The sequence below is a fragment of the Aptenodytes forsteri genome, unplaced genomic scaffold (genome assembly GCF_000699145.1).
Source record: "Aptenodytes forsteri isolate BGI_AS27 unplaced genomic scaffold, ASM69914v1 Scaffold53, whole genome shotgun sequence".
Lineage (NCBI taxonomy): Eukaryota > Metazoa > Chordata > Aves > Sphenisciformes > Spheniscidae > Aptenodytes > Aptenodytes forsteri.
In genome coordinates, this window is record NW_008795909.1 from 2,945,546 (window position 1) to 2,960,409 (window position 14,864).

At 42.6% G+C, this 14,864-nt stretch overlaps 1 protein-coding gene across 1 annotated transcript in view; it reads left to right on the top strand.

Annotated features, from left to right (window-relative positions):
• The window catches only part of FOXP1 (forkhead box P1), a 230,729-nt gene that overhangs the window by 193,801 nt on the left and 22,064 nt on the right, over window positions 1-14,864 (top strand). Inside the window, exons 9-10 of the mRNA XM_009284364.2 lie at window positions 736-823; window positions 6,853-6,936. Of these exons, the coding sequence (XP_009282639.1) occupies window positions 736-823; window positions 6,853-6,936 (172 nt within the window). The remainder of the gene's footprint in view (window positions 1-735; window positions 824-6,852; window positions 6,937-14,864) is intronic.

The following is a 14,864-nucleotide window of genomic DNA, read 5'->3' on the forward strand; positions in this document are numbered from 1 at the left end:
AGGTACTAGCCCCAAAACATAGCTTTAGCCTGAGCCTTAGAGCAGTTTTATTTTAAAGGCTTTCTTTTTTTAATTTATTTTAACATTTGCATGGGGGAAGTTTTTCAGAACACATACTACAATAAACCTTGAATTCCAGCTGTTCTAGTGTTCTGGATGACTTTTTGTTTCTTTTGGATGAAGATGATTTGTTTTACAGTAACTGTCCGTATTTTTCTCTCTTTCATTGGTACATATTTTGCACATACTTATACACCAAACTTTATGTGGTTTTTTGTTCTTTACACAATCATGTTTTTTTTTTATTATTATTTTTAATCACGTAAACATGAGGGTTCTATGGGATTTAATTATTCATGTATTGCATGTGTCCATTGAGAAATATCCAGCATCTTATAGTCAAGTAATATGAAATTATATATGAAATTATTTTACTATAATTTCTTGATCTCACTTTCATTTACCTAATGGAGGAAAAACAACTGTTCTGCAAAATTTCTCTTATATACAAATGAGCCGCCTTCTGAAAAAATGTGCTTAAGATATAATGAGCGATGGGAAGATACACAAGCCAAAGCAGGACAGAGGAAAAAAAAAATATACAAATGATCTTAAAAATCTTAGATATTGATGAAGACCTGCTGGATAACATTCCAATTGCTTATTCATCCTGGTAACTACTTTTTCCTTTTTGTTTATCCATTTCACTTAATGATTTTCTGTGTATTGTTACAGACATCTCAACAGTGAGCATGCGCTGGATGATAGAAGTACAGCCCAATGTAGAGTACAAATGCAGGTTGTACAGCAGTTAGAGCTACAGGTAAAATAAAATTTATTTTAATATTACCTCAGTATTAATCAAATCCAATTCTCGACAGCAATAAAAAATGAGTTCTGCTTTTCCCCCTATGATTGAAAACCAGCTTTCAAAACCTTCTTGTAGTAGTTTTAAAAACCGTCAAAAGAAACTGCAGCTTCATTTCCTCTTTTCTAAACCGTAACTTGAAAAGAAATAGGAAACTTAAACAGGCTGACTGATTGGAAATCCATCAGTATGTATCTAATGCTTTCGGGGGGGGGTGGGTGGGGTGGGTGGAGGGGGGCGAGCAGAATACGGTCCCCTTCATTTAGAGTTGTTGATAAACGGGGGAAATGGTTGATGTTTATTTCAAAACGCTGCATGACCTGGCTTGTTTGGTGGTCTCTCATATACTAATACTCTCCATGTATTATTATTATTATTATTACTACTATTATTTTTTGCCATTTGTAGCAAATATTTTTTTTTTAAAGTGCCAAAAGTGAGTAAACTGGAATATATTGAATGCGATGCAAAGATTTGACCTGTTTGTGTAACTGCCTTTCCAAATGCTTTTGAGTCCTTTCTGTGTCCCTGCACCTCGCTGCTCTGGCTGGGCGGCTTTGACAGTGTGTCTGCGTGTAGGCAAGAGGTTAGCAAAGAAGGGGAAATTAAAACAATGTTGTACATTATATAGTTACCAGCTATTGAAAAACCTATTTTGTATGCAAGACAGCAGTGTAGAGATATATGGAAAGCCTTGGGCTAAGTACAGAAGATAATTACATTTGGAATTTTACTGAGTTAAGTCATTTATAGCTTCAAATAGTTGGAGAGAAAAATCAGCAAAAACACACTTAAACTTCTTGTTGTTACTTTTCAAGATAAGCATTTAAAAAAATGCCTTTTATCTTCTTATCTTACAAATTACCCTTTTTCTTTCATAGATATTCCCTAAATTTTACTTTCAGGAACTCAGTGGTCATGACACTCTTTCACTATTAGCTGAAGCAATATAAACTATTTTAATACAAGTTTTATAAAAATCAAACTACCAGTCATAAAATATCAGAGTCTCGCAGAAAATGTTATGAGAAATGATCTGTTATTTTAACAAGTTTCTCAGGAATTAGGGAAAAAAAAATAATCTGCAGTCTTCCTGGTAAACTGAGATATGAGATAATCTTTTACCAAGATGCAGTAATATTCAGGCTGAGGGTAAATCTAGATTCTTCGGTTACAGTCAGCTTGAAAAGCATTAATCCTTCTCTCCTGCAGTCGCTGGGAATGGCTGTGCCTGGAACTACAGGAGGATGCCCTATGTTAACAGTTGGACAGGACAGAGATGATACTTGGTTACCACCTCTCCATAAGCCCTTGACAATATTTTTTGAAAGATTTATCAGCGGTGCATTCTACTAATTGTTATAGGTGACTCCAAGTTACAGCTTCGCACCCGTTCAGTGCTGGGGAATACCTCTTAGCTTGCAGTCATTGCATGGGAAGGCAGCTTAAGGTCCCCAAGACAAGAACGTAATTTCAAAGTGGTGTGAGGGCCAAAAAGTTCTGGATTTCTTTTTAACAATCCTACTAGCACAGCAGATAGGATGAACTGGAGGCTTAATTTAGACAGGGATGTTGATAACAGATTGAGACCATCTGTGCATTGGCCAGCTAGGATAGATGGAGGAGGAGGGTGGTCCTGCTTCTGAAATGTACCTGTAACTCCCCTCTTCTCCCTTTCTTTTCATCCTGTGTATCAGTCCTCAGATACTTAAAAAAAAAAAAAAAAATCTGCCTAAATATGTACAAGGATTTGTCCTCCAGCACCTAGTTTGTCTGGCTGTGACCTGTTTTTGCACAGAAAATAAACCAAAAGCCTGGCCCAATAGCAGGGTTTTCCATGACGTGGTCTGCAGCGCCCAACGTGTTGTAGCAAGAGCAGTTGGACTAAGACCATTGACCTGATACTCCTGCAATGGAGCAGTTACCAACAGAGTGGTGACAACAAGCCCTGTGGTTGATTGTTTGAGTTTTGTGAGCTAGATAGAAGAGGGACCCGTAGCCTTTCCCACTTGACCCGCGGTGCTCAGCGCTGACGAGAAGCTTTGCCTTCCAGTGGAGCTATGAAGTATCACATGCTGTTCAGGGTCCGGCACTATGGCAAGATCTAAATGCCGCACCATTTCATGCATGTACAGCCCCATCGAGACAGGGGTAGAGTTTAACAAATTCATTCCACCTGAGGGATGCACTTCAGGTTTTGAGTGTGATGGACCCAAATGCAAGTCGTCTTTTTTTTTTTTTTTTATGCTCTTATTTACTTTTCGCACAATAGTTTTATCAGTGTTGTAGACAGAGATAAGTGTTATGTCTTCTAAAGAAAGTAATTTTTAAATTAACTTTTTGAAAAAAACAGGTCAGATCTTTTTTGTGTTTGATTGCAAATGCCCCTTTGCAGAAGTATCTCGAAGCTTTGGTCTCAGCATTTCCATCACAAACATACTTAAAATATCACAGACAAGGTAGAGATCTTCTCATATTTCACTTTGTTTAAACCATCTTGACATGATCATTTGTTGCCATTATAAATAGTGAGAATTGGGCTGCTGGGTAAAACACAAACACAAGGAACATATCCCTATCCTGAGCTAGTTCTCAGCTGGAATAGGACATCCATTTTGCAGCACCATCTTTGAGTGGAAAAACATTTGAGGACAGCAACAAGGCTGTGAGAAGTTTAAAAAAGTATCTCCTAACAGGAGAAAATGAAGACTGCTGGCCATTTTCAGTGTAGTGAAAACACTGCTTGCGCCTGTTTTCCTAAAGCATCCATTGACACTCTTGAAAAGTGGATCCTAAACCTTTCTAGTGCACAGCCTAACTAGGCACGTAATGGAAGGGAAGAGGCTACATCTTGGTTGTCTCTTGCATTGCCCATGACTGGCTTCCTTCTCCTTTGTCCTTGGTCTGTCCAAAATCCTACTGCTGAAGTGATCTCCCCTTCCTGTTGGTGTGGCCATGTTGCTCCTGTTGAATGCCCTCGCTGGGTTTCCATTTTCACATGCCTGCTCCTTGCCATTATTTTCAGTCTGTTTTTCCTCCTGTGCAATTTCTCCATCATCTGTGCCTAATGCCTTCTCTCTTGCTCCTTGGTCGCCAGACTCCCGTGCTGCCCCCTCGCCTTGAGCCCCTTCTGGCCTGCGCTTTCTGTGCCTTCCCTCTCCTGCCTTTCCTACCTGTGTAGTTTTAGGTTTTAACCTCTCCGGGGCAAGGCATGTGTCTTGGTGTCCAAGTTTGCAAAGCATGTACCTTGCTCTGGATGTGTTTTCTGTTGAACCACAGTTAGGCACCTACATCATGGTTGTACCCCACAGAGGTGAGGGGAAACCTCACAAAATCAGGCTTATCATGAAGAACTGGGTGGCCATCTGAAAACTCCCACCATGCAGAGCTTTCCAAATGGATTTAAGAAAAAAGAATGAGGCTTCAGATGGGACTGTATTATAGTCCTCAGACCCCCTGTACAGAGCAGATCCTTTCGTACATGGCAGAACAGTCCTTGCCCAAGAGCACTATCAGTAGATCAAGAGCATTTTCCTGCATGTCTACTAATAATCCCCATTTCTGGACCGTCTGCACTCCAGTGGGTGCCACCAGTGAGAATTTGCTCCCATCAGTGGCCGAGCAAGCCCTCATGGCTTCTTTTGTATGACCCCACTGACCGGAGGGGCTACTAGTGACATTCTAGTTTTATACCACTACTGCTTCCTGACCTAAGGGAAAAACAGTTTAAAGAAATTCTTCAGATTTTTTTACTTCTCTTCAGTGCTTTGAAACTGAGAGACCTCTATTTTTCATAATTTAAACTCCTGCCTAACTGGGTGAGTGTTTGAATTCCTAGACTATGACAAAATGCTAGCGTGTGTCTGCCTGAAATGTCGAGAGGATCTTTAATAACCTCCATCCACCAGAAACGGCGTTAAAAGCATTGCTAAGATGATGAGTGAAAACACTACAAACAAGGACCCCGGCCGTTCGGAGGGAGGTGCACTGCTCTGTTTCGCCGAGGGGGCCCGGAGGAAGCGCTGCAGGGTGTGCCCCGCGCTGCCCGGGTGCCTTTCCCTCCTGCCGCCGCGCTGGTGCAGGCAGGAAGCTTTCAGGTGCCTGCCTTTTATTTATTTTGGCTAGAAGATGTTGTTCTTCTGCAGTAGCCTGCAGACCAAAATTTAACGCACAGATGACCCCCGCCAAGCAGCCCGTGCGCCCAGCGACTGCTACAAATGAGAGATTGCACAACAGAGCTGCACTGAGAGTACAATTATTTCTCGGTTTTAATTTGTTTTGTGTGAAGCACGGCGGCTGAGGGGTGAGACCTCTCCTTTCTCTGAAGAGGTCCTCAGAGGACTCTCAGAGGGAGAAGTTTCTGCTGCAGTGCTACGATAAGAGCCTGTCGCTGCCCTTCGGCTCTTCTGTGAAGTCCAGCGCAGATCTGGTGATGAGATTGTAGGAGATCTGCTGTAGGTGTCAGGTTTTCTCTCTTGCCATTGAGATTTTTGACCAAGAAAAGAGCAGCTGTTTGAAAAGCCCATCGATTTTTGCCTTTGCACTTCCAGAGCACACAGTGATGACGCCATTTTTTCCCTTATTTAATTCCTGTCTTGGAAAGCCATGTGCCAAGTTTTATCCCATCATGACTCCTTTCTGGCATGGTCAGAAACCCCTCGCCTTGCGAAGAGCAAGACAACCTTGACCGTAAGGTTATGAATGGGGATTTATGACCAAGTCTCCTTTTATATACACTTAGCCCAGCTTTACTGCTACAAACAGATGACGGTGATAAGGTGGGCAGGTTGTTTAAAGTTTTGCTGGAATGCGAGCACAGTTCTCCTCTTGGCACCAGGAATCTGGCTTGTCTAAAGCAAAAACTCAGCTCTGCAAAAATTGTCATTTGTAAGAACCTGATCCAAGTCCTGCTGGAAACAGGAGCCTTTATGTTGGGCATGTAGGTTAATAACACCCCTTTTTCATTAGTATTATTTCTTAATATCTTTCCACTGTATTTTTTTTGAAGAGCAGCTAGAAAAAGTCCTATTTGCACATACAAAAAATTTCTTGTTTCCAAAAATAATGAGATTTAGTGTCTGTCCAGTGCATTGAAATGCATTGGGAAGCCGTCCTGGCCAAGGATGCGTGCGGTGTGATCCCGAGACACCAGCTGTGGCCTGGTGCAGATCTCAACCAAAAAACGCAGGAGACGTCCAGAGCAGGAGCTTTGCCCCAACTCTTGGGCATGATGTGACCGATGAGAAAGGGCGAAAGCATCGGGCCTGTGGCGTTGTGTGCCCTGAGATGAGGGCTCTGGGGCGGTTCCTGACAACGTTAGCCTCTCCCACCCTGCTGCCCTCAGGCGTATGCCAAAGGGATGCTGGCAACTCGCACTGCTGCTCAGGGTGCCCCCGCTCGGGTTCCCAGCCTTGGCTGCCCAGAGTGACCCGCCGAGGGGCTGTGCCACCTTCTCAAGGAAAAGCAGGGCGTTTTCTAGAGCCAAGGCCGCCCGCCGTGCCCCACGGAGGTGCCTCGTGTGGTTTAACCACCGCTCTCTCTGCACTGCGCATGCTGCAAAGCCTGTACGTGACGTAAAAGCCACGGTCCATTTGTGCCGCTTGTTTTCTGGTCTGAAGGGAGGCAAACACGTCTCGGAGCCGCTGCCTCGCTTGCTTTCTGCTGCGCCTCCTGAGCTGGAGTGGGGCTGGTTAATAGACATGATTCACTGTTGTCTTTTAGCTGTCAGGGCTAGAGTGAAGCTCTTGGTGCCGGCAGGTCTAGCTCTTCTCACTCGAGGGCTAATGCATTTTGCTTTGGGAAATAGTGACACCCAGCACCACGCGTTAGCTTTACCTCACAAATAGACCGTATACAATTTCCAAACTACTCAGCAGTAAAACTCTTCTGTCTCATGCCTCGGTGCCAGCTGTTTAATTAGGAATAAGCAGAGGCTGGGTTTTATTCGTACGAGTAACAGAGGATATTTTTTTCCCCCCTTTCAGCTTGCAAAAGATAAAGAGCGCCTGCAAGCCATGATGACACACCTGCATGTGAAGTCGACTGAACCAAAAGCCACCCCTCAGCCCGTAAGTACCGAACTGTGCCGAAAGCAAACAAAACCTCACAACAAACTTCTCTTTCCTGTTCCCCACCGGAGCGCGTGACGCGAAGCGTGGCCTGCTGTGGAGCCGGTCGCGGTGAGGAGATGCAAAGCGCTGCTTTGCAGGAGGCACCGCCACGGGCACCCGGGTTTCGTCGTCCCCCTCTCTTCAGGGGGTTTGAAAGAAGTTTTGTTCTAAAGCTGATGCATTGGGCCTTTTTCTGGCCTCGCGTACTAGCCTGTAAGTCGCTTTGCATCAGTCCGACTCGCATGAAATCTTAGGAAGTGTTAGGAAGGAGATGTAATTAAATTAGTGTATTTATTTTGCTTTCTCCCTGTCTGACAGACATTTACAGTAGAAGAGACTCTAGCAGCACGTTTTGATGATAATTGCGGTTACCCGGTATCAGGTTTTAGACTGTTGAAACTGAGAAGGGAAACCTTCTCTGCCCCAGATTGCCCTTTAAAAAAGGGGGTGCGGGGGAAGCAAGTGGCTTTGCAGCCCAAGTCAACTCCTGGGTACCCCCAAAGCTGGGCAAATCCACCATCTCATTCCCTGACCAAAATGACTCTTCTTCAGCTGTTGTTTTCTCCCAACCTCTTAACGCTGAAAATGTTCCTCAGAGCTTCCAATGATTATTCAAAATGGAGAGAGTGCTTTGCTTCCTGATTTTAAGATTTGTAAGATTTAAAGGTACACTGGCTTTATTTGATTTTGCTTTGAGTCATTGTGTGAAAATTAATTGAGCGTTGACAATCTATAGTTAGTACTAGCAATTTTAATCAATATGCAATGATGCAGCATAATGACAAAGTATTGGTTTATCTGTTTTGACTGATTTTTTTTTTTCTATAAATAAAGCAAACACACACCCATATATGTGTGATTTATGGTGATAGAAATAAAAAGGAGTCAGACTATTAACCCAGCAAATATGGTAGCCTGCCAAGATGCAGTTGGTAGACAAAATTAATGTCTGAAACAGAACACATTACAGAGATAGAGAACATAAAATCATTAAACACTTCGCGCACCCATTTTTACTAGAAGAGGATTTCTCAGTTTCCATGTAGTTGGAAATAAATGGCTGCAGAAGTGCGTAGGGAGGCTAGTAGACAGAAAATTGCAGGCTATTCGGCAACACTGGAGCAGATGTCAAAGTCAACGGGAAATTTCGATGCCTTCTTGGAGAGAGTTGAGTGGTAGGTATAAACCCTTCCATTTAAGCTGTTGAGATGCTGAAAATGGCTTGATCCGGTGGATACCAGCCCTCTAGAGTAGAATAGCATTCTTCTGGTTCCTCGCATCCATCTCAGCCTGAATGCAAATGCTTCAGCGCATTGTTGGCAAAGTATGTAGACCCAACAGAATGGGGAGGAGGTTTGGTTTCTATAGCTCTTACTGGATTAAAAATTAAAACAGCGGAATAATCTGGGAGTCTCAAAGCACTCTGCCTTGAGGCCTTTCATAACAGCGGTGCCCCTCAGGAGGAAGGATTAAAAACTGAAGGGAGGAAATCGTAAGAAGGCGAGCAGCGTTTGGCAAGGCAGCTCGTGATCGATGCTCAGCTGTGGAGGGCAGGAAGCTTTTGCGGGTGTTGTAGGCTACGGAGATACCAGGCGGTGTCGCCATGAAGATTAGTGTTAACAGCGTTGGGGACCTCCTACTAAATTTATTTTTAACTGCTCTATTGAAAATTCTGTACCACTAGTCAACATTATCTCTCAGTTGCTCAGCACAGTGTTTCTTTATTAAAAGAAATAGGCATGAATATTTTTGACTGAAAAATTAATAGCTTTTGAATTCATACACAGCAGGTTTTCTTTTGCAAAGAAGTCCAATATCGCTGCACAGCACTTCTATAACCATTTATTTAGAGTCCAAGTCAAACCTTTGACAGCTAGAGCAGTGTTACAAGCCAACATAAAGAACTCCAAGATGTAAACCAACAATAGGCAGTCTGTGTGAGGTTTGCCATTGTCAAATACATAGATTGTTTGGATTAGTTTATGTAAATGTACTGTTGTATTACCCTTTGGAAAAAAAAAGATCACATTTGTGTATGAAAAGTGGTTTCGTTCACAGGCAGCATTATAAATTCCTTATCCTTTAACTTACATGTTAGAAGTAAAAATTGGTGCCTGACAGGCCTATATTGTGTGGCACTCTGTTGTTGGATTGAAACTGCCTTCTTTTCATTTATTGAAATATAGAAAAATTTATTATAGATACCATCTGATAAATCAGAAATTATTAAAATATGTATAGGTGAAGCATTTGAAAATTAATTATAAAATGTAGAAGTATAGTGTTTTGCATAAATTGTGCTTTCCTAGTGAAAAAAATACACAGGCGCTGCATAGACTGTGCTAGACCCTAGTCCTTTTAACTCAGTGGGATAGGACTTTGGTAAAAAGATTTTCATTTATGAAATATAGAAAAATTTATTATAGATACCATCTGATAAATCAGAAATTATTAAAATATGTATAGGTGAAGCATTTGAAAATTAATTATAAAATGTAGAAGTATAGTGTTTTGCATAAATTGTGCTTTCCTAGTGAAAAAAATACACAGGCGCTGCATAGACTGTGCTAGACCCTAGTCCTTTTAACTCAGTGGGATAGGACTTTGGTAAAAAGATCTGTTATAGATACCATCTGATAAATCAGAAATTATTAAAATATGTATAGGTGAAGCATTTGAAAATTAATTATAAAATGTAGAAGTATAGTGTTTTGCATAAATTGTGCTTTCCTAGTGAAAAAAATACACAGGCGCTGCATAGACTGTGCTAGACCCTAGTCCTTTTAACTCAGTGGGATAGGACTTTGGTAAAAAGATCTGATGACCATTATTGCAGTGCAAAGTATTCTTTACATCCAGTAATTAAATTTTTTTTGCCAACATAACTAATGCAAGGTGTGTGTTAGAATTAATATATTACGGTACATCGGTGATTTTAAAGGAAAGAGCGGCTGCGAATCCAAACATGGCAGTGAATTGGGATTTAAAATTACAGCCTTTTCATGACTGGGGAATGTTTTTATTCTGCTTAAAGGATCTTAATGCTTGTTTTTAAACTATTTTGTTACTGGCAGGTAAAATCGGTGACTGAGCGTCTGTGTTAACCACGTGCCATTTGTAATCCACGCTGACCGTTGGTACCGTCTTTCCCTTTTGGGCTTCAGGCAGCAGCTTGGGCAGGTGGTTTTGGACCGGTTGGACCACAGCCTTGGTGGTTGTGCATCGATTCAAAACTCGCCCAGCTTCGGGGAAGGGTTGCTTGTCCAGTCTAGCCACGTCCATCCATCACATCCCCACCTTCGGGTGGCTTTAGCTCCTTGCAGTAATTTTGACCTTGGGAAGGGCGGTGGAGTGGCCCGTACGTTTCACTACACCAGTCCACCAAGACATCTGTTCAATAAAGCTCTTTAGTTCTATTAAAGCCGATGAGATTTAAATATGTTCTTCCGTAGTGTAGTGGTGGATGGCCTAAATCGTTGGTGGATGGGTACGTACGCGGGGAGGTTGCCGTTGATGTCTGGTGTACTGCAAAGGGCAGCTCTTCCCTTGCTCCTGAGGAGCTGCTGGGCAGGCAGGAGGGGGCTGGGGAAGGAGACCACGTCATGTGCTGGGGCGGTGCTAAATGCCTTCTTTAGAAATGTCCAACTTTATGATTAAAATGCCCAATGGTGCAACGCTTTAAAAGAAAACAGAAGTATCTCACGACTTAACACTCGGGAGCACGCGAGGTTGTTCCTATTACTGCTACATGTCGTGTTTTGGTGAGACTGAAGGCCTGAATAAAGTGAGAACAAAGCTGTCTGTGAAGGAATATGCTGTGACACATTCTTGTAAGGTGAATTTTTTTCAAGGTAAAAAAACCTCACAACACAAAAGCCAGAACAACAATTTCTCAAGAATTTTCATTCTGGATTTGCTATTAAGATACCTTCCCCTACATAGTATTTTCATTGGTGTTAGTGATCAGCATAATAGGTTGAAATGGAAATGTGCTTTCTTTTGGGGAATTAACTTAGGGCGAAGTTCATAGGAAGGGAAGGAAAAGGAAAAAGCATCAACCAACAAGTAATTCTGCATACTAGGTGCTATGGCCCTCTTTTAAAAATAGACAGAAAACTTTTAAAGAAACTTTTGGCACTTTAAATAAAATGCACTGTTAGTTATCCCTTCTTTAATGTGTTTTTTACCCTAACCATAGCAGTTATGATTGTTTTGAAATACTGTTTTTAGCAACTGTAATAACAAAGCATTAAAAAAAAAAAAAAGTCTTTTAACTGTTGAGGTAATGACTGAGCATTTTAGCTGCTGTAGCCGTACTTTATAGTTTGAAAAAAATAACGATACGCAGCAATAAAAAGAGATTCTCAAGCACAACAAAAGCTGTTTTTATATACTGGTTTTCATTAAGTCTCACTCCTCAGCTTCGGTTTCCTTAGTATTCCTGCCAATAACAACACCTGCTAAGTGATTGCTGCCTGCCAGGCTCTGCATCTAATACACTAATGTGTCCAGGCTGAAACGAGAGAGGAAGACACAGCATTTACCAAAGTTTTAGGCGAGACTCTCAAGCACAACAAAAGCTGTTTTTATATACTGGTTTTCATTAAGTCTCACTCCTCAGCTTCGGTTTCCTTAGTATTCCTGCCAATAACAACACCTGCTAAGTGATTGCTGCCTGCCAGGCTCTGCATCTAATACACTAATGTGTCCAGGCTGAAACGAGAGAGGAAGACACAGCATTTACCAAAGTTTTAGGCCCAGCGTTAGCTTTCTCTCTCACCCTTGGTGTCAGGAAAAGGAGTCTCTGCTCCAGAGTGTTTCAGTCCCAGGAACTCGGTGCAGCTAAATCCTCAGCCCCAGCTGGGACCAGAGCGGCAGCATCCATCGCAGAGGAGTCACTGCCCTGCAGCGGTGGGTATGGCCCCACCGTGACACTTAGAAACACATATATTTTTTTTTTTCTTTTTTTTCTTTTAAAAGAATTTCAGGGGCTTTTTTATGTGCAGCCACTATTGTCATGTAAAATGTTTACACAAGAAGAAATCAGACTTAGCCCTAGTGGGAGAGCCACTTACTGGAAATCTATTTTATGGGGTGAAGGAGAGGGTTACCTCTCTGCTTTGTTTATATCTAAAGAAAAAAAAGAAAATGACTCAGTCTTCACCTTTAATAGGAAGACATGACTATTTATTGAAAGGGAAGGTTAATAATAAAATCCTAAGCAGGATATCGAACGCTGAAACAATTATGGTATTTATGATTAAGTTAAAACAGTATGAGGAAGTGTTCTCAAAAAACAAAACTGAACAAAGCACCCAACAAGGTTCAGTGATTGAATTTGCAGAATTTTAGGACCTAAAACTTGTGGGGTTTGGTGGTTTTTCTGTTGGGTTTTTTTTCCCCTTCTTGTTTTTGGGGGTTTTTGTTGTGTTTGGTTTTTTTTAAGGCTGGAGGAAATCCTCCCTCCCCCCATCCCCAGTACAAACATGACAAAAACATTTAACTCTTTGGTGCAAGGGCTGTACTCTCCGGCGTACTTGGAGAGTGCCCCGTGTTGTGCCTTACTGCAGTGCAAGAGTTCCTGCTCATTAAAGTGCTAACTCTGTGACTTAGGCTCCCTCCCCTCTGACAGCAACGATACCTCATCCAAAAATTACAGTATGTGGGAAACAGGCTGTGTACAAAACACCAGCGCGAACAACTTTTCTAATCATAGTAACTTGTTTTTAAATAGAAAATGCAAACAGGGAGAAACCGTGTTGAGTTTCCATCAGGAAAAGAAACCCTCCCAGCCCGGTCCCTCCCTGATCTTTGCCCTGCACAATCATCCATGGGCGCTTTCGCGTTTCTAATTGACGCCAATATTAAGATTTAATAGTTTACCATTCAGATTAATATTTCAAGATGGCAACAAAACCAACACCATTCATAATTTGTTATTCTGCTCTAATTCACAACCGATTTTTCAGCCTTCGCACTATAGATGCAACAAAGAAAGCAGCAGCGAGGGTCTGCGGAGGGAGCGCAGCCCTCTCCTCCCTTACCCTAGCTTGTGTTTTGGTAACAGCACCGGCAGGGATCGGACCCCGGCTGGAAGAGGAGAGTGTCATCAAATAAAACACGGAAAAAGGAAAAACTTCGCTAGCGATCGACAAGGTCGTGTTTCATTAACTTGTTGGTTCAGGCTCGCAAATGGTCGTCGGAGGTGAAACGCAGCACACTCGCTGCGTTCCAGCTTTTTGTTCTCTCTTTCCTCACAGACTGCAGTCATGTTTAATTTGGAAACTGGGCTCCTTTGGCAAATTAGCAATTAGAACAATTTTGTGGGAATATGTATATGTGTCATTAGTTTTCCTGCAAATTAATAGCGAGAGCAGAGGTCAGGCAGAAATTTTCCACTTGACTGCAGCTCCTCTGTTGAGATTTGGCACTTTGTTTTGGAACGGCCACAGCTGCTCAAAGCCACAGTCTTCCTTTAGGAACTGTCTTTTAATTAGTTTACCTCATAGCCATTATTACAAATATTACTGCCTCCCCTCCTTGAAATAAAATTACTGTTTCTACAAAATATTCCGGTGACATCTTGCACCACTGCACATTGATGGTGGGGTCACTCGGATGCAGCGTTTAATCATTAGATCACCTCCATAAGCATCTCCTAATTAGAGTCCTTACAATACAATTTTATCTGGTAATTAGCTGAGATTGGCTGCTTCCTCTGTAGCTTATTAGTGGCAGCCCAGCAGTGGGTGTGAATCACAGTGTCATTTGTCAAGCCTGTTAAAGCCCCCCCCTTTGCTCGTCCTCTTCTGTGTTTATTCCTAGTTGCTACCTACGCTGAAAAGCCTAAAGAAATTTAACTGGATTCAAATTCTTTAAGCAGGGAACACTGACCTTTGTGGATCCTTCCTCGCAGTTTCCTAGTAGAAACAGATTAAATGTTAAATTTTTGCACACTAAAAAGGGAAGGGGACTCTTTTGAAATGGAGTAGTTGGAGCCGTAATGATGAAGCACGAGCAGTGATCTTTCCAACAGGAGGGCCCGGCTGCCGAGCCTGCGCTAGAGACGGGCACTTAAAATTGATGCAGATTTGCTCGCAGTTATTGGACTGTTAAAATGTCCATTTAGAAACTGAGATAAAATACAGTAGATTTAATTTCATGGTGGGACCTGTCAGTTGTACTATTATCGCCACTGGTCCTTTTATCATATGTAATAGATGGATAGATGGGTAACAGGGAGACATTACTATATATGTGTCCCTAATCAGCGTCCTTAAATCACGCCAGTCAACAAACGGACCGGGCTCTCGGCGGCGGCACGTGGCAGCAGTTCCCGGCGCCGTGGGGGTTTGAACAGGCATGCTCACCTCCAGGTTGCATTTAGCGGCTCACGCCGGTGCGGGAGTCTCTGGGAAATCAATACCCATATTTCACCGCCTTTTGCGATCCCTCGCGGGGTTCGCGCTCTCCGGCCTCGCCACAAAGTGTTAAACATTTCCCGCTGGAAGGCGAAGCATCGTTTGTGAGCACCTGCACAGAAAGGTGGGTGTTTGCAGGTCTGCTGTTCACCACCTCCTTTCCTTGGAGCAGTGCTTGAGCTGCTGGTGCACCGTCGCAGCCGTACAGCGCCGGGCGTTTGTGGCCGGGACTTCCCTCGGCTTGCTCCGTCTCACCGTCGGGAAGGAAAAGCAATCGCAATTTATCCATCGCTCAGCTGTACCCTTTCTGCGGGCGATGGGCTTTTTCTGTTGGTATCCTTTCTGTAATATTAGAGCCCTTTATTTTCCACTACCTTTCTTTTGGATAAATCCTGTTATTTTTGTGAAGGAACGTTATTTGTGGCTGTTAGCTCACATGAGGGATGCTAATAGGAGTTTTCGTAT